This window comes from Danio rerio, chromosome 5 (genome assembly GCF_049306965.1).
Source record: "Danio rerio strain Tuebingen ecotype United States chromosome 5, GRCz12tu, whole genome shotgun sequence".
NCBI lineage: Eukaryota > Metazoa > Chordata > Actinopteri > Cypriniformes > Danionidae > Danio > Danio rerio.
The window spans coordinates 45,044,774-45,065,062 of NC_133180.1; the positions used below are offsets into that span (position 1 = coordinate 45,044,774).

At 34.9% G+C, this 20,289-nt stretch overlaps 1 protein-coding gene across 2 annotated transcripts in view; it reads left to right on the forward strand.

The window, feature by feature from the left end:
- The window catches only part of si:dkey-84j12.1, a 293,735-nt gene that overhangs the window by 241,332 nt on the left and 32,114 nt on the right, over positions 1-20,289 (forward strand). For both annotated transcript variants that reach the window (XM_001920797.9, XM_073951375.1), the window contains exons 7-9: positions 10,408-10,504; positions 14,445-14,568; positions 17,305-17,447. In XM_001920797.9, coding sequence (XP_001920832.2) covers positions 10,408-10,504; positions 14,445-14,568; positions 17,305-17,447 — 364 coding nt within the window. The remainder of the gene's footprint in view (positions 1-10,407; positions 10,505-14,444; positions 14,569-17,304; positions 17,448-20,289) is intronic.

Sequence of the window (20,289 nt, forward strand, 5' to 3'; positions counted from 1 at the left end):
TGTGTCATTCTTACTTTCTTGTTCTTCAATTTATTAAGCTCTCTGCGCTCCGATTAATTAGATGTAATTCAGCCATTTTATTCTGGCAGGATATAAGGCTTTTGATTTGGCTAACATTTAAGCGCAGTCAGTTGAAAAAAAATTTATTTGTGAAGCATCAATTTAAATATAAAATGATGTACTTTGTAATGTAATGTAATGTGTGTATTGATATAGCTAATTTATGACCATACACCCAAAATGCTTCACTATCATGAGGGGGGTCCACTTGGATGATGCAATAGCAGCCACAGGATAGCTGCATCAGTGCATTTACCACACACCAGCTAAAGGGGGAGTGGAGAGACAGTGATAGAGCCAGTTCGGTGGATAGGGATGATTGGGAGGTCATGATGAGTAAGGGGCCGATGGAGGGAGTTTTGCCAGGACACTGGGGTTACACCCCTACTCTTTACGAGAAGTTCCATGGGATTTTTAATGACCACCGAGACTCAGGACCTCGGTTAAACATTTAATTCCAAAGATTGAAAGTTTTAGTTATATTTAGCCATTATTACAACAGAATACTTATTTTTTTGAAAATTAAATTGTGATTGTGATATTGTATGTGATAAACACAATATTAACCATTTCTTTTGCTGTTTTTATTTAGCCAAAGAAAATATTTTAAGCCTAAGTCACAGCATGATATTGTTCTCTGCAAAAAGCAGTAGTGACGTTTTGTTACTGAATGAATTATAGAACAAATAAACTTAACTTTATGAGTTAATAACTCATTCACACGTTTTAATAAAAAGGTGACAACTTGATGAATTTATTCTCTTGCTATACTACCACTCTGTCCTCAATCAACTGATAGACCCTCACTCATGGTGCTCTCGTAGTGGACAGCCTTTAATCCCCCACTCTTAATGGCCCAAGACAGCTCCTCTGACCACAGCCACCCATCTTAATAGACCGCAACAGACGTTGGCCTCTGGAGAAGTTCTTTCCATCTCCTTGGCAAGCACTTCCATCACCAGCTTTGAGTGTTCAGGTGGCAGACTCTGCTCCTATTTAGTTGTCAGTACCGCAAATTTCTTAAATCAGTGGTGGCTCTTTGACAGTTTCTATCCTACTTCCCAGCTTTCAGGATGAATGTATAGCATTCATTGGTTTGGAAAGGAAGTAAAAACTGGCAAAACTTAAAGTAAGCTGAAACCGTAAGCTGAAACTTTATTGTTAAAAATTCTGGGTTCTTCAAAATCACTTTGTTTTGAGGCAACATGAGGAATTAAGTTAAGTTAACTTAGTTTTTTAAGTTAAATGGATAAAACAGAAAACAATTAAGTTGTTAATCAAGAATAGTATTGTTTCAGCTAATTTTAGGTGGTTTGAACAGGTATTTTTTGAATGTTCTAACTGAAACAAAGGGCTCTATTTTAACAATCTAGGCACAGAGTCTAAAGCACAGGGTGCAAAAGCATTAAGGGCGTATCCGAATCCCCTTTTGCTATTTTAAGGACAGAGAACTTCAATTTGCGCCCTGGCGCATGGTCTAACAGGGTTTTGCTTATTCTCTTAATAAGTTATGGGTTACGTGTTTAGTGTTTTGAGCATAACGTGCATTAAACCAATCAGAGTCTCATCTCATTCCCTGTAAGTCAGTTGCATCACGCCATGGCACAATTGTTATTTACATGACTCTAAGTAAAAAAAAAAAACAGAACTATTTACTTGTGAGAAAACATCTGCAGCTCGATAATATAAACAAGCCTCCTTTATTCAGCCTTTTTACTTTCTCTTTCTCTTTACTTTTACTCTTTAGTCTTTTACTTTCGTGGAGTAAGGAAACAATATTGTGCACACTTCACTGAAGACATTTATCAGCCTATATATTAAATTTAGTTTGTTAAGTACAAAGATTTGTTTCAAAACTATTTCTAAATTCTGATCTGATTTCCAGCAAATGGATAAATGAACAATAATAACGAAGTGTGGTCAAAATATCTAAAGTTAGTTATATCTAAACACACATCCTATTCTTATGCCCTCCATACATCTCCAAAAGCCAACAGGTGGACAAATCTAAACATGGTTTTATTAAAACAAATATAAATATCTGTATAATAAATAATACTGCTAATAATAATAACATTAGACAAATGCAAATTATCAAACTAAAAAATGGGCTTGGAGGCATGAAGAAGGCAGAGAAGACTTTACACCTGCTTTTAGATGGTCAATGGAGCAGTCTATTTCAGATCTTTAAAATAGCAAAGCGCCAACAATGCACCTTAACACACCTCTATTTTACTCCAGCACACCCATGAGTCTACAAAGTGACACATATGGATTTACTATTTAAACAACGTGGAGCGAAACGTGAAAACTAGAGTTCTGTTGGTCTGAAAATAGCAACAAATTGAGCCAAACACATCTTTCACCGTATTGCACAAGATGTATGACAGAGCCCAAAATATTGAGTAGGGGCTTTCTCAGCACATCATTCCCGTATAGCAAACTAAAGTTGAGAAAATTGTGGCTAAAACGACAAACTGACATCAACAGACAAGGACTGCAACTCCAAATGCAGAATGGTCAGACTTTGAAGATTACTGAAACAAACAAACAAACTAGCAAAAAAAAAAAAAAAAAAAAAAAAAGTGGATTAGCTTTACATCATTTTCACATAATTTTTTATCAAATACCATATCATTTCCAGCCTCGTCAAAATGAATTATCTTCACTTTCGGTCACAAAGAATGCTTTTAGGCATGACTGACCGTTTACCTCTGTATCGCTAACTTTTCTAGTTTGAAGGTTTTGCTCAGTAGCTCGCTACCTACGTCATTAGACTCAGGAGGCAGAGTGGATAGACTGGGGTTCAAGTCCAAAAAATAATGGTTACACAAACCCTCTAAAATGAAACCCAATAAAAGCAGTGTGAAGTCATGGTAGAAACACTCTTTCTCTTCTAGTTAACTTTTGAAAACACTATCGGTGGGGTTTATAGAAGTGGGTGTGTTTATGTTAGTTTATATCAAGATGATATATTATCCACAGATTCTTTGGTTTTTCTTACAGATGTTCAAAAAAAGGACATTAATATTTATAGTAATGTCCACAACGGATCTGCAACAGTCTGTCTAATCTGTCTGTTTATTGACTAGTTTATTTTTGACTTCTGTTAGACATTTTGACACTTTATTTTGATGGTCTATTTGTTGAATTTAAGTTACATGTCAGCTAATTCTCATTAGATTATAAGTAGACTGTTAGGTTGGGGTTAGTTAGTGTAAGCTGACATGTACTTGCAAAGTTTCTTATAGTCAGTGAAATGTCTGTTGAAGGTGCAGTATCAACAGATATTAAGCAGACAGTCTATTAATAATGAAATGGACCATCAAAATATATTGTTACCGACATTTTTTCTGTTAGACAGATTTTCACTGGCAACCCAAAATTTGCCTTCTGTTAGCCTAGAGTAAATTTTAGATGTCTATTAGATGTCTATTGTACACAAAACCTTTTGTAGGGAAATTTTTAATTTTTGAGTGGCACTAAACTAAAAATGATACTCCATATGAAATTTCAGCTACTAAATATGCAATGTGAATGTAACGAGCTACAAGGTAAAGCCACATTTACCTGTATTTCACTGGTTGCAGTCAGCATCAAATTTCAGTAATCAATTTATTTATATATTTATTTATTTATTTATTTGTTGGCAGCTTTCAGTAGGATTTTTCTGTACATTTTGTATCTAGAAGTACATGGATACAGTTCATATATACATAAGTAATTTCTCTATGAATAATATGCTATTACCAATAGGAATGGCAAAAGCAGTTTATATAATGGTATTGGAATTTCAAGGATGGAAAAAATAATACAGACCAAATTTAGATAAGGGACTCATCTCTGTTTACATCTTGCAGGATGTGGGACAAAGCTCCAAATTTCAGGAAGAAGGGAGGAAAATATAGGACAGGTGGTCACCCTGCAAGAGACTCGAGGCAGGTGTGGCACACAGATGTGTCCTGTTAACAGTTGCAACACTGCCCTTTCTCTGCTCTCATGGTTCTCAACACCATTTCACTTTTCATAACTGCCCCAACACAGTATGAAAACATATGAACAATATTCATATCTTTCATTCAAATCCATATGAATTAGCCTCTATCTGACAATACCATTTGAATCACCCTATTGAGTTGAGTTGAACCTCATAATCCCAATTCTACATTATTTATAGAATGCAAAAGACATGTCATGTATAGGTAGGGTTAGGGGAATGGGGAAACATGAAATGGTAAATTTGAATGCTCTAGAGAAGGAAGCCCCACCGTGTGATAAAGTAACCAATCATCGATAGATATAGATTGACAATTCATCAGAGGGTAGGACCAGACATGTGTTTTTTCCTTCAGTTTCTGTAGCTTCATTGTTATAAATCATCTGGTTACAGTTTTTCCTGTCTGACATCATTTTTTAAAATTCCCGCCTAAAGGGGCAGATCACACTAACCACGCTTTTTTTTTTTTTCGTTGAAAGGCGCCTTTTTTGAATGATTTACTAATGGATGTAAGCGTTGTGCGCTCTGCTTATGCACTTTGTGTGCCTCTCGTTTTAAACGTCTGCTGCACCTCATGTTTTTGCCGTTATGCACCATGCACATGCATTCCACTCTAAGTGGAAAAATCACATTACGTCAGTTGCGTCGTTTTCATTCTCCACTCAAATAAAAATAGAGGTGGGCTTTCCTTTGAGATGACTGCAGTGTTTGTGTTATCAAGACGACTACTGATACTTTTGAAGATGGAGGAGAGACTTGTGATTGCTGTTTTGAGTGATCCGGTGCTGTATGAATCACGAATCTTGAATATCACAATGTTTTTAAATTGGAAAATTATTAATATCAACAACAACACTCGCACACAATAGTCAGCTGATTCAGTCATTGCCTAGCAACATAAAAAGCACCATGCTTCTTTTTTTCTTTTCAACAAAAAGGCAGTGAAGTGCGCCTTGCATTTTTGGAACATAAAAGCGCGATCAGTGTGATCGGGTCCTAAATCATCCAAAATCAAATCGCATGACAGTAACCACTTTTCAACTGATTAAATCTCTTTTAACTTTTCAACTCTTTAACCGGGGTGACACAGTGGCACAGTAGGTAGTGCTGTCGCCTCACAGCAAGAAGGTCGCCAGGTCGCTGGTTCGAGCCTCGGCTGGGTCCGTTGGCATTTCTGTGTAGAGTTTATATGTTCTCCCTGCGTTCGCGTGGGTTTCCTCTGGGTGCTCTGGTTTCCCCCACAGTCTAAAGACATAAGGTACAGGTGAATTGGGTAGGTTAAATTGTCCGTAGTGTATGAGTGTGTGTGTGTGGATGTTTCCAGAGATGAGTTGCGGCTAGAAGGGCATCCGCTGTGTAAAAAACCTGCTGGAAAAGTTGGCGGTTCATTCTGCTGTGGCGACCCTGGATTAATAAAGGGACTAATGAATGAATGAATGAATTACTCTTCAACCACTTTTCAGCGCTCTCTGGCTTGTATAAAAAAGAGATTGCTGTTATATTGTGAGTGGACAGCCATCAGAAACAAATAGAAAATTACATCAGAAGACCAGCGCTTTGAACATATAGAAACTAAATTCATGAAGAGTTGTTAAACTTCATTGGTGATTCCAAATATGAATTTTAATCATCAGCATGACAAAGCAGTTTTGGAGAATTTGATGTGTCCCCATTCAAAGAGATAAGAGCTGCACTTGCATCCCCGGGAGGCATTTCAAAGATGGCCAACGAGTGAAATGACTTGCCTTAAAGGGACTTTGATCTGACACAGTATGAGGAAATCATCTTTAATACTAGTTATATCCAGTCCTGAAAGAAATGATCGTAAAAAGCTCACAAATTGGGGTAAACTAATGCTGAAGTCTGATAATGTTTTGTTGAAAATATCTTATACAGTATTACAAATTTGCTACTTCATATTCATATTTGCTGGTTTATATTCCGTCATGGTTGCCATCATAGCTTAAAGGGACAGTTCACCAAAAATTCAAAACTCTATAATTTATAATCTATAATTTACTCGCACTTTACTTGTAACAAACCTGTTTGACTGGGATATTTTGAAGAAAACTGTTAACCTAGTCAGCATTCTGGATGAAGTAATAAACAGTAAGAACATTCTCTTTTGCTAAGCATGTTAATGGCAAAAACCGATGGCAAGCTATCTCCGACTTTGTCAGAATATTCATTTTTAACTGCATATACGGCTCATCATTATAGCTTTTTCAACAGTTGCAAGTGATTGTGTCCACTCATCAGGTGCTGCCCTCTCTGATGAATGCCAATACTGCAATACACGTAGCTTTTACTTCTGACAGCAGACGTGTCAACCATCTTGTGGTCGCTAGAGTTTTGAAATGCATGGAGGAAACTTTTGTGGGCTGTTAATTTTGAAACCGTCTTGAATGACAGCCAAGAACTGCCCTGAGTGAACCCAGCTGGTCATCCGTCATTGTTAAAAACTTACATTCCTGATTGGGGTCTGGTCTGAGGCCAGCTCAGCACAGGTGCTTGGCACAGCATTGACATTAAAGCAGCTGAATATTGAGCTAAAGTGAAGCCAGAAAATTTCAGTTGCTGTTGTACTGATTACTGAAAACACCGGCTCGATAAAAGCCCATGGTTGAGATGCTCTTTGGTTCATTTAGATTACATGGCTGAGTGCATTCCTGTGTCACAGATGCTGGCTCTTATGATTCATTGTCTATGTTGAACATAGAGCTGCACAATTATTCGTAAAAAGATCGCGATCCTGATTCGACCCCCTAGACAATCTTAATCCAGCATTTCTACGATTCTGTCAATCATATTCTCAAGTTCAGGAGAGAAGCAATGGTGGCCGCAAGTCTTCACATTGTTTAACATAAGTTGTTCAGCAACAAGAACACCTCCAAATGGTGTTGAAAGAGTCACATGGTGTATTTATAAGATATAGTTCACCCCAAAAATGTAAAATGTATTTGCGACCGCAAAATCACACGTGACGTGAGCTGACCGTCAGCTGTTATCACAGAGGGAGGCACCCGCCTCTAAATGAAGTCTACTTTAGTGAACAGAACCTGCATAAGCTGTTAATAACAGGTAATAAAGTTGTAAATAACATTCAGTTTGCGGCACAGAGTGATCGTTTGGGAGCCGTGCAGAAAGTGAACCGCCCTTAGCAGTGAAAATGAAACCGAAAGTGAACACAGTGTTGCCAGATGTAGCTGACCGATTCCAGCCCAAAAAGTATCCAAAACCTGCCGAAATGCAAAAATACCCACCCAGTCTTCTGTATTCATGAAAATCACGCCAGTGACAGATTTTAAGCAGAAAATTACAGACTGTAAGCATATGTCTCAAACACAATAATTCAACATCAGAATTATCATCAGCATTAATGACCAGAACAAATCTAAAGTCTGTTCAAGTCCACTATTCCAAGTCTATACAAAATTTAGCATTTTAACCAACAGTACAGCTACACAAAGCCTATTGTTGTTTTACCACATGTTTGAGAATAACCGTAATAGTAGCCCACTCATATTAACCTTTATTTTATATCTACAGAATCGTGAGAAAATCGTGATCTTATTTTTGGTAAAAAAAAATCGCGATTCTCATTTTAGCAAGAATCATACAGCTCTAGTTGTACAGCTGTCAGAACTTATAAAGTAAGAAACAATACCTTAAACTTGCAATAATGGATTACTTTTGCTAAATCAAAGAGAGAAGATATTTTACAGAGTTAAATAAAAGTAAGCAAATTTGATTACAGAGATTTATTTTTTACTGTATAATATTTTGTGATTTTTGCATCTTAATTGACAGTGCATTGCATTACATACTGTGTATAAAATAGTGGGTAATGGACCATTTAAAAAACACATTGTGATTAATGTTTGGTAGTGATTATAAAATATTTTTTTCATAATGATGCACTTAACTATACCTTGAGCTGGAGCAAAAAAAACAAAAAAAAAAAAAAAAAAAACAATGATTTTAATTTATTTATTTAGTTTTTTTTTTTTTTCTGTTGTCTTGTTCACATAGAAGCTTAAACCCACTTGTGCCATCTGTGTAAACTTGCAACTGATGTTGAGTATGTAGTTACTTTGTGATTTTCACCTTTAACCATAATGCAGTGAATATTAAAGACTCTGACATCTGAATAAAAAATAAAAAATAAAAAAACTTACCAAGCAGGACACAACAACAGTGTGATTTCCTTAGCTTTTACTTTTCACACGTCTACTCTTCCGATGTTGTGGACATCCAATATTGTAGGAATGATTTTGTGACTACAATAAGTTGAAAACTTTGTAAAAAATTTTAATTAAATGAAATTTAATAAAAAAGAAAGATGTCTGTGTTAATGTATGCAGTGTCTTTCTCCATTACTCAGAGGTGCATGCACATTCTGTCACTCTGCTAGAGCGTTCCTCCAAGTCCCCAACACCTGACTCAGCAGAGGAGTTGGGTGCTTGGCTCATTACAGAAGTACGTATGGCTGCATTTAGTTTTTAAAACGAACGATATGGCCAGTATCTCTAGCACAGATTCTGTGTGGGCCTACCTAGGAGGCCAACACGGGCTTGTTGGGAAAATGTGCCCAAGGATACATTTTTGAGAACTGACAAATCATCACCTTTGAATTATAAGGTTCTATATGCATTCTGAATGATTTTGTGATAATGAGCTTTAAAGTTTATGCATTTCATAGCAAACAGTATGTGTGTAACATTTGTTTTTTTAATTAAAAAGTCTTAAAATGTAAACAACTTATAAAAAAAACATCCCATGATGTAAATAAGATGTTATTTAATAAGAATATGTGAATAGCTCAATTTTGACGAAAATGTCAGAAAGAACCTTATAATTCTAAGTTTATGAAATATGTGCTCGCTGGTACACATCGTTGCCTTTTATTTGTAAAACGAACGTGGTAGCGTTGACTGCTTACCTTTGTATGGATGACTTTTCTGCCATGACTGGTGTGCTTGGTGACTCATCACCAACAGCACCAGAATTGGGATGTGAAGTGGATCGGTTTACCAGTCCAGTGAAGGGTGGTTTCAAAAACCAGGAAAAACAAAACCCATAAAAGTAATGAAATCATTGTTGAAGCATGCAGTCCGCCATGGCTTTTTGTTTCTAGTTTGCTTTTGAAAACACTAACTGTTGGGTTGTTGGTTTCAACATACAGTTGAAGTCGGAATTATTAGCCCATTTTTGAATGTTTTTAATTATTTTTAATTATTTCTCAAAGGATGTTTAACAGGAAATTTTCACATTATTTCTGATAATATTTTTTTCTTCTGGAGAAAGTCTTATTTGATATATGTCAGCTAGAATTTGGCTAAAAGCTGTTTTGAATTTTTTTAGAAACAATTTTAAGGTCAAAATTATTAGCCTCTTTAAGCTATTTTTTTCAATAGTCTACAAAACAAACCATCGTTATACAATAACTGGCCTAATTACCCTACCCTGCCTAGTTAACCTTATTAACCTAGTTAAACCTTTAAATGTCAGTTTAAGCTGTATAGAAGTGTCTTGAAAAATACCTAGTAAAATATTATTTACTGCAGTTTTTTATAAATCAGTTATTAGAGACATGTTAATAAAACTGTGATGTTCGGAAATGTGTTGACAATTTTCTCTACGTTAAACAGAAATTGGGGGCGGGAATACACAGATGGACTAATAATTTTGATCATACAGGAATGATAATCTTTTTCTGCTGATGTGCCTATTATTTGGTGAGGTCCAAGTCAGAAAATTAAATACTGACTTTATGGAGCCCCCATGGGCAAGTGTACCATATGGCTTTGGCATAGTTGTATGAATAAGACTATGAGAAATATATCATTATATTATTAAACCGTAATATTAAACCTGTTGTAAAAATGTAATACATTTTAGTCCAACAACATGATACTTTACTTGAAAGTGTTGTTTTCCTCTATTTATATCTCCTCCACAATTTATGCATGTAAGAGAGATCACTAATTTGCTTCATGTCCTGGATTCGCTTATTCATCAAGACTCTCTGTATTATTTATAAACGGGGTAAAAGGCAAGGGCGAACATCTTTATTTTCAGACGTCTGTGGATAGGAAGCTCGCGGTGGGAGATGACTGGCCTTACGCTCATCTACAAAGAGCCTCTTTTCCTTTGATATTCCTATGAAATTATCACATCTCGAATGGTTAAATCACAGCCTTCTCCTTTGCTCGCCAAAACCCTCTTTTGACCTGCTTTGTGTCGCCCACTGTCTGTGATTCAGAGTAGCTTATTAATTAACTTTGATGTTCGCTTATCTTTAACAGGATTCAAACTCATTTTGTCTCTTTTTTTTCCTCTTCCTTCAGTCTTCAGTGAAAGGAGAGAATATTACGATCTTCGGCTGTCTGAATCATGGGATGCCACTGTCTCTTCATGACAACACGTCAGTCTCATGTGAATCTGGTAAGATTCAAGATTTAGAATTTTACTCAAATATTATTGAAATTAATATATATATATATATATATATATATATATATATATATATATATATATATATATATATATATATATATATATATTAGTGCTGTCAATCGATTAGAAAAATTAACTAATTAATTGCACTTTTTTTGAAAATTAATCACATTTACAAGACCGAAAATTGTAATTTTGGCTATTCAAATCTAAAATTAATGTAAACGCAAGACAAAAACTATTTAAATTTGAAATATAATTGTTTATTACATCTTTTGTTTAACTTGTAACACAGATTTCTTCATGTAAACAACATACCCACAATAAACCATGAAGATCCATGAAACAATCAATGCCAATAAAGAAAAAAATATTTCCAAGTTATATTCTAAGTGGACTGCAAAAAAAATGCCAAATACAGGCATTGCAGATATGGAAAATGGAAAATTATAATAACAATTACGAATTGAATACATACAATTGTACTCATTGTATAGTTGTGTTGCTGTGAGTTGAGAGCATTTATTATAAAGTAGAAACAATTTTGCTTACATACACACTTCATTTACATGGACACCATACTCCGATTTTTTTTAATGTGATTAAGATAATACTCTTATTAAGAGTCTACCATGTAAGCAGCGACTTTTGATTACCTAAAGGACCACTGAGTCACAAAATGCAGGTTTTTTTTCTTTCCGTTCGCCATGTGGTATCAAATTCTATTAAAACAGAAGTTGAAAGGTAAAAATGAAACACCCAAAACTGCATGAAACTCTGGAGAAAACGCTGGATTGCCTGGTAATGTGACATTAATTGTTTTATACTGAAACTTGCTTTCAAAAAGTGCTTCCTTGGTCTTATCCATATTTCTTTGCACGTTAAACACAAGTAAATTTTTGTTAATGTGTTAATTAATTCAAATTATTTTCACGCACTAATTTTGACAGCACTGATATATATATATATATATATATATATATATATATATATATATTTAATATATATATAGTAATGCGTTGCGATATGAAGCTCTTAAGGCCGTACAATATTCAAAAGAACAGATGCTGAAATAGCAATATTAACTAAGATTGTTAAACAATCTTTTTTTTTTTTTTAATTGAACTAAAAAAACGTAAACTAGATTATTTGTTAAATTTTTTTCTAAATGTTCTCTTGCCATAGTAAACAGTGAAATAATAAATATTAAGAAATAATAGTATTAGCTATGAGAAGTGAAAGGGGCATTAAATATTATATATAATGTTATAGTATACAGAAATTCTGTTTTGAATAAATTATTTTCAATTATTACATTTTAAAAGACCTTAAACAAATGATCTGTTCCCTATCAATTTGTCATTTGAAGTCAACTCTTAACTGACAAATTGGAATTCATTAGATCAATAACTCTGAGTTGTATAAAAAAGTGGCAATGAAATTATTATAAGGCCACTCCCCCCACTACAGCACTGGCTGAACAGCCAAATCCCAAGAGGGGCATGGCACACTGGCTCACATCAAGAGACCTTCTCTCCCATACGGGAAGTGTGACATGTGCAATGAGCATGCAGCCTTGGGTTTGTTGTCTGGTTCCTGGCTGCATTGGCATATCATTTATGACAATTTTTGTTCTTGCAAAAGAAATACGACTTGGTCAGGACACCCATGACCTAGACTGTTGATCTGCACAAGACGTTTCGCCATAAAAGAAATGGCCGTGTCCAACTGAGCCTGGTTTCTCTCAAGGTTTTATCCTTCACTTTCACCAGTTGGTGAAGTTTTTTTTTTTTTTTTCCTCGCCGCTGTCACCACTGACTTGTAAAGCTGCTTATAGATGGATTACTTTTCAGTGTTTGTACCATTAGCAGTGAATAATAAACCACACTGAACTGAACTAAACTGAACTGACCTTAAAACTCTGAAAAATGGACTGACACTTTCAACTCACTATCTTCTATGTAAAGCTGCTTTGAAACAATCTACATTGTAAAAGAGCTATACAAATAAAGATGAATTGAATTGAATTGAATTGAATTGAATTGAATTGAATTGAATTGAATTGAATTGAATAGTATGTTGCGTCACAGCGTCCTCTTTCTTGAAGTCTAAGGGTAGCTAGTTACGAACCCTGAAAATTACAAAAATGTCCAATCTGGCGGTTGAGCCTTCTAGGGACGTTGGATAGTTTCGTCTTTGGTGGTGTTAGTGAACTCACACTAGACGCTTGACAAATATTACCTAAATTTGTAAAGTTGTTCAGGAGCTGTGGTCTAAATCTGTTGCTTTAGACATAATTTGAATTCCCTGGCTGATTTTAAATAGAAGTGATGTATTGTTTTTTGTATTTATAAAAATGAATTCCCATCTGTTGGTTTAGGCATAACGTCTTTGTTTCCTCTGTCAAGGAGGTGTTCTCAACATTTTTATTAAGATTACTATAATAATTCTTATGACCATAATATGTTCTTGAGACATTAGAGCGTGTCTTTGGCAGCCATAACAACGTCTGTCAAAAACAAAAAAATAACTATTTTTGATTAGTAATAATTAGTGTTTTAAATTGTTTTACAATTTAGCAATATGTTAGTTGTGTTTTGAATTGATGGTTTTGGGCTGTTAAACACACTCTTTTTCATTCGTGAGCCACAATCTGCCAGTGTGTTGATCATAAATTTAACTGGATTTTGGGGAAGCATAAAGTTTACATTTATTTTTAAATGTCTTTTAAATTACTTTGAGCACATTCTCAGCTGTAATCTTCATGAAGACAACTGAATTTATACTATTGTGCGAAGTTCCCTAGGGCTTTGTTCCAAAATCATGGCACTAAAAATAATAGAATGCCTTTTTTTGGATGCAATTCGAGTGAAACAAAGAAAGATGTTGCCATTTATATGCAAATGCCATATAAATTGTATCTCATGGTTGCAGGTTAGATGCGGTAAACTTGCTTCCACCACATAAATCTTATTTTATGGTCCGTAACATAAACACATCAGCACATCATTCAGCTATACACATACTAGGAAGTTCTATATAAACTATCACACTCATAATTGTTAGTTTACTTGAAGCCAAAGGTGGCATGATTTGTCTTGTCCTTTTCCTGCTTGAGCTTCCAAAAATTCTGAGCTTATTTTTTTAAATCAGATTTATTGTCATGTTCATCCAGTACAACGTAAAAAAGTTATAACTTAATTTTTAACTAAACTTACATGTTTTGGAAAATTTATTTATTTATAAATTTTATTTTTAATTTATTTATTTTTATTTATTAAATGTTTTATCATTTATTATTAAATGTTTGAGTATTTTAACTTACCAATGTACTTTAAGACAAGTATTGTTATTCTAACCTTCACATTCTGTAACAAATTTAATAAAACTCAATACTAAAATGGGCTTTTCTTTAATAATGCATGCCTTTTTGCTGACAATTAATTGGGTTTAGTTAGGTAGAAATCTGCTTGTTACCTGTTTGTTAATTTAAAACTTAGATTCATTTTTATAATTAGTATATATACATAAATACCTTAATAAAAACACGTTTTATAACTTAATCTTTTAAATTAATTTACTTAAATGTTTTATTTTAACTTAATTCTGAACTTGTCAGGTTTTATAGTGCAAAATTTAGCAATTTAAGCCATTTTTATTTTACCATTTAAATTTAATCTTACAACTTCCTTCTTAAAATGTTGATTTGTTTTTAATAAAAATGTATTCTAAATTGCACAGTTCGATAAAAATAAATATATCTTTTTTGAAGACAATTTGTGTGAAACAAATAAGCATTTGCAGTATAATAGCAGTATAGTATGGTGTAATAATAGTTAATTATTAGTACTATTAGAATTATTAGTAAAATAATAGTTGAGTCAACCAAAGGTGAAACTTATTTTATTTTGTGTTGTTTCTTCATCAGAATCAGTTTCAGGATTTCATCTCTCCATTAACAACACCTCAAATATCACCAAGCTGAGGATTCCCTACCCACAGACGGGCACGTGGTATCTGAGCCTTCGCTCTCTGTGTGCCACTGAACACGGGTGAGGACATTTGCATTTCTTCAAGTCTACACTAACATATCAGACTGCCGTTTAGCAATCAAAATGTGTTTGACTCTGCAGAAATGATGAAAAAATATTCATAGCACTCCATACATTTACCTTCTTCAACATTTAGCAAGTACAGGCTGCGAACTGTGTGGTGTGTCTTATTTGCTAGTCTGAAATTCTTGTTGAACAATTCATGAATTCACTTTTATGTTGCCCCAGCTACTCGTAACCTTATTTTATCTCATTGAAAATTAAAATGAGTTCTGACAGCGAGAGTTCAGATGAAGTTTGACGTCTTCATATAAAAATGCATGCAGAGGCTGTACAGTGTGAAGTACCTTCAGAATTCCTTAGGGATGATAAAACATCTGCTTGCCTTTGAACGCAAGGTCGTTTTGATTTAGTTTAACATACAGCCTTGAAGGCCACTTAAAAATTCTCTGGAATAAAAAATAAAATTCTTTAATATTAAGCTTTTTTTACATTAACCATTTAGTTTTTATCTGTATATTAATAAAACAAATAAAATTAAACAATACCAAAATTTTGATTTCAAAAGAGTTATGCAATGAATAGTTGATGGAATATCTATAATTTTCAATTACTTCAAAGGAATACATTTGCTATTCTGACCAATTGTCATTTCTGCAAAAGCAAACAAACAATCTGTAACAATGGTCAGGGTGACAACAGAGTTGAAGGTCCACATGCAGTTTATTTAAAAGAGTAGTCAGGCAGGCAATCGTCAAAACAGTAGGAATCGTTGATATGAAACTGTTGTTTTGGCACAATGTCGAGATCTCGAAGCGCAAGTGTTTTGAAACTCCACCGAAGCATGATCCAAAACACCCAGGTCACATGGCTAAGTTGAAACAAGACATATTTATTCCCAAAGTGTTCATTCAGATGTCAGACCAATGTTGTTCGTTACAAGAACAGAGCATTTAAAAACTAACATCTATAGCAGCACCACCATAAATTCAAACCCATTATCTCTGAATGCTAGTCTGGAACTCTCACCGCTTCACTAAATTACTTGAAAGCGCAACTCTACAATGTGGGGTTTAATACCTCAATTTGCTAAACTGTTTCTTTGCTAAAGCTGTTCCAGAGCAATACATAAAAAATGACCACTAGGTGTCACTGTGGAATGGGGTTTCGAATTGTTTCGAAGCTTCGACACATTTGTTAAGACTTTGCTGAAACACATTTGTTTAAGTGTTTCATGAAGCCTTGCTTTGCCCACCACTAATGACAACGAAGTTGAGGGTCTTCGGGCAGTTTATTTAAGTGAGGTCAGTCAGGCAATCGTCAAAACTGGCACAAACAGGAGCATATAGACAATCCAAAGAGCGTGGTTAAAAGCAGACAAGAGATCGGTGAAGGCAGCAAACAGGATAAACATTAAACAAAATACGGGTCCAAAGCACAGAAAGGCTAGACTAGGGATGGCTGGCGTGAAACTGACAATTTGACACAATGTCAAAAAAGCGCAAGTGTTTCGAAACAATTCACCGAAGCATGATCTGAACCACCCAGGTCACATGACTAATGTGATTTGAAACACCCAAGTCACATGACTAAAGTTTTTCGAAACACCAGGTCTTGTGACTAAAGCAATTCAAAGCATGGGTTGTTTCATAATCGTTTCGAGACTTGGCAAATCTGCGTTTGACTGACAGTGTTGGAAATAAACCTCTGTCTCATATAGTCTAGTGGACCGTTTGTTTGCACAGAGTAACTGTGCTGTAAAGCTCGACTTGCACAAATACTCTATAATTATGACATGATGTATTTTAATAATCGTACTTTATTCATGACCAAAACAAGACATATTTATACGTAAATATAGGTAAATTACCACTAGGTGTCACAGTAGAGACTGGTTTTGAAACGTTTCGAAGCTTCAACACATTTGCTTCGACTGTTTCAGTGTTTCATCAAGCCTCGCTTTCAGTCCATCATGAGTTACCAGCTGTGTGTGTGTGCGTGCGTGCGTGCGTGCGTGCGTGAGAGACAGAGAAAGAGAGAGAGAGAGAGACTGTCGGCTGTGGCAAGATTGATTGGAGCAATGAATGGGATTTGTAGTTCATATAGTGTCCAGAGGATAATGTATGTTTTCCAGCAATCTGCAAAGCCTAGATCGCTAGTGATCAAGACACAAAGTCCTTATTGACAAAGTTTTTATTTGAAATAGACATTGACATTTCTTTATTATTATTCAAACCAATATCTAATAAATCCAGAAAAAGAGAAATTGTTCCCCCATTTCTGTACCAAAGTAAAGTTCTGTCATCATTTACTCACTCTTCATGTTGTTCCCTTTTTTGTGTGTGTTTCAACCATGGAACACAAAATTGCACACAATTACAAGACTGCACTGCTCTGTATTTTCTGTGAACGTACACTGAATGGCATTGAAGGATTACAAAAGCACCATACAATTCTTTAAAAGCAAAATGCCCACCCTACTATACCCCACTGTAATTTTTCAAAAAGCCATAGCTCTGTATGAAAAACATAACACAGGAGATAGCATCTCTAATTTCAGTTACTTTCTTACGCAAATTTAAAGTGTGTTTGCTATGTTAAAAGCATCAGTCGCTATTCATTTCACTGCAAACACAGAATTCACCAAATGCTCTGAGAATTTTCTGATTTTGTCATTAGTTTGGTCTCCAAAATCTTCCAATCGTAACTCCTTGTCATCTCTGTGATCTTCCATAGGTTTGAGATGTGCACTAATGTAACAGCCGAGGTTTACCTTCGCTCTTACCTGACGCCCTGCATCAATGACTGTGGCACTTATGGCCAGTGCAAACTTCTGCGCACCAACAACTACCTGTACGCTGCATGCGAGTGTAAAGCAGGTAAAAAAATTTCTTCATACATGTGCTCTCTTTTGTAAAATGAGTGGTGTGTGCTCTCCTAAATTAAGCTTCTTTCCTGGCATTGATGCTTCAGAAGAACCTTTCACCATTAAAGTGGGAAAAAGTTATTTAGATGATCAAAATGTTATTCATGCTAGAAAAGAAAGGTTTTTTTAAAGAGTGAACATGAGTCATAAAATGTGAAGAAAAATATAATGGACTGTCCTTGAATTTGCTGGTGTGTGTACGAAGTTGGATTTACTTATGTTCACATGCTCAAGTCATGGCAAAGCACTTATCATTTAAGGGAATTTAAGAATCAGTTATACTGTTCAAGATAGTGTTTGTTCAGAATATTCCTTCATTCATTCATTTTCCTTCAGCTTGTTCACTGTATACATCAGGGGTGGCCACAGCGGAAAGAACCGCCAGCTTATCCAGCATATGTTTTACACAGCGGCTGCCCTTTTTAGCCGCAACCCAGTACTGGGAAACAACTATATACACTCATTCACACACATACACTACGGCTGTTTAGTTTATTCAATTCACCTGTACCACATGACTTTGGACTGTGGGGAAAACTAGAGCACTCAACACACACCATACAAACATGGGGAGAACATGCAAACTTAACAGAGAAATGCCAACTTGTCCAGCTGGGACTGAAACCAGCAACCTTCTTGCTGTGAGGCAACAGTGCTAACCACTGAGCCACTGTGTCACCTTTGGTCAGAATACAGAAATCCAATTTTTTAACACATTTTCAGCCTTTGCCTTTTGATCTATTTGTGTATTTATTTGTTTTTTCATCCTTTGTTTTAAAGGACAGTAGGGATATTGTATGAAAGCTGAGTGGGGAGTGGAATTGGCAAAGGTCGCTGAGAGCTCAGTTATGGTACATTTCTTTGTGTTTATCCATAAGGCTTGATTTAGAGACTCTTAGGTTCATTTTTGCATTTATACAAAAAATACTCTATAATTCAAAAGTTAAGGTTGATATGATTTTTAATATTAGGTTATAACAGTAGTTCTCAATTCCGGTTCTCGTGCCCCCCACCCTGCACATTTTGCAGGCCTTTTATATTTGACACTCAAGGATCAGTTCATGGATCTACCTGTTAAAGTTAATGATCTGAATTAGGTGTAAGTAGAAAGATACGCAAAATGTGCAGAGCGGGGGAGACCGAGACCCGGAATTGAGAACCACTGGGTTAGAAGAAGTTTGTTAGGCTGACCAATGCTGCATCAAAATAAAAGCCACAATAAAATATGTATTTTTCAAAAAGCCTTTTTTTTAGCAGCTATCACCCCAAAACATTAGAAAATAGAATAAAATCATTGTGATATGCTGGTTTCTTCATCTAAAACTAGCATTATTCTCAGGCTATTGTGTATAGTTTCATTAATATTACTCTTAGTGCAGAGAATAGGATAATTTTCATTTTTCAAAGTTAAATGACTGAGCACAAACATAGGAGACTGAGAAAAAATGCACATTTTAGAGGAAAATTTCAGACAACACTTAATTATATATATATATATATATATATATATATATATATATATATATATATATATATATATATATATATATATATATATATATATATATAAATTTTATTCTGAATGTTGAAATGAATGAATGTTGAACAATATTTTAATTTTAAAGCGAGAACAGAAAGTAGATGTAAAGGGAATTTTCAGGATTCTTTAATATATGTATAGTTCATGTATTTATTACTTTTAATAGATTCTTTAATAAATAGAAAGTGTATTTTTAAAAAAAAAAGACCTTTGAATGTTTGTTAAATATTAATTTAAATCAAAATCAGTAGTCCCAAAATGACTAATAGAAGATATTAATAGCATTTCTGTTTGCTGCACTTATAAAATGACATGTTTGAAAACTCCTAGAATTATTTTATTTCATTGCAATAAAGGAGCAGAAATCCTGTGTCATTTAACAAAGTAAATAAGTCAATATTCCTCCCCCTGCAGTTAATGCAGCGATAATCACAGTAATATTTAATAATTTAATTTATTATCTTTCTCGTCTACTGTCAGATGCCAATCAAAGTTAATAGGCATGTTAAATGCTTCAATTACACATGTGCCAATCATGTCGCTCTATAACTGTGAGATCACAAATCAAGTGGTTTTTAATTAGAGGACATTTGATGATCCTGAGAAATATGCTAATCACAACCTCTCAATTACAGCGCCATTATGAAGCTCTGGTGCCTCGTTTCCCTGCTCCCCCCGGATTCCTACGCAGTTTCTTTTGTGATTAGCATAGACAAATTTACCCTTTTAATGAATGTTTTCTGGCAAACAGCTGAGAGCTCTGATACCAGCGCACATGTGACGCTCGTCTCTGTTCTCGAGTGCCTGCTAAAGCTCAATTGACCGTCTTTGTCGACACTCAGTGAGACTTCAATCACTACACGCCTTTGAGGAATTTTTTGTTTGTGGTTCGGCTAATTAAGGCGTCGTAATCAGAGAGATTTGTGGTATGTTTTCTGGCATTTTCTATGAGAGGTTAGAGGTGCAGTACATCTATTTCCTTCTCGGTGTTTATATAACAGTAGGCTGCCCGAATCCAATCTATATTTATGAAGCTGTTTACAACAGCTGACAGATGAGGAACAGGATGTGTTTGTGTGTGTGTGTGTGTGCGTGTGTATGTATGAATGAGGGAGAAAGTACATGTGCATTTCTGTGATGTTTATTCCTTTGTTCATTTTACATGCATTTTCTGCGCGTGTGCTTATTTTTAGCTTAGTTTGCTTTGAGGACATGGACAGTAGTATATTGTGGAAAGTCTATGATTCCCACCAGG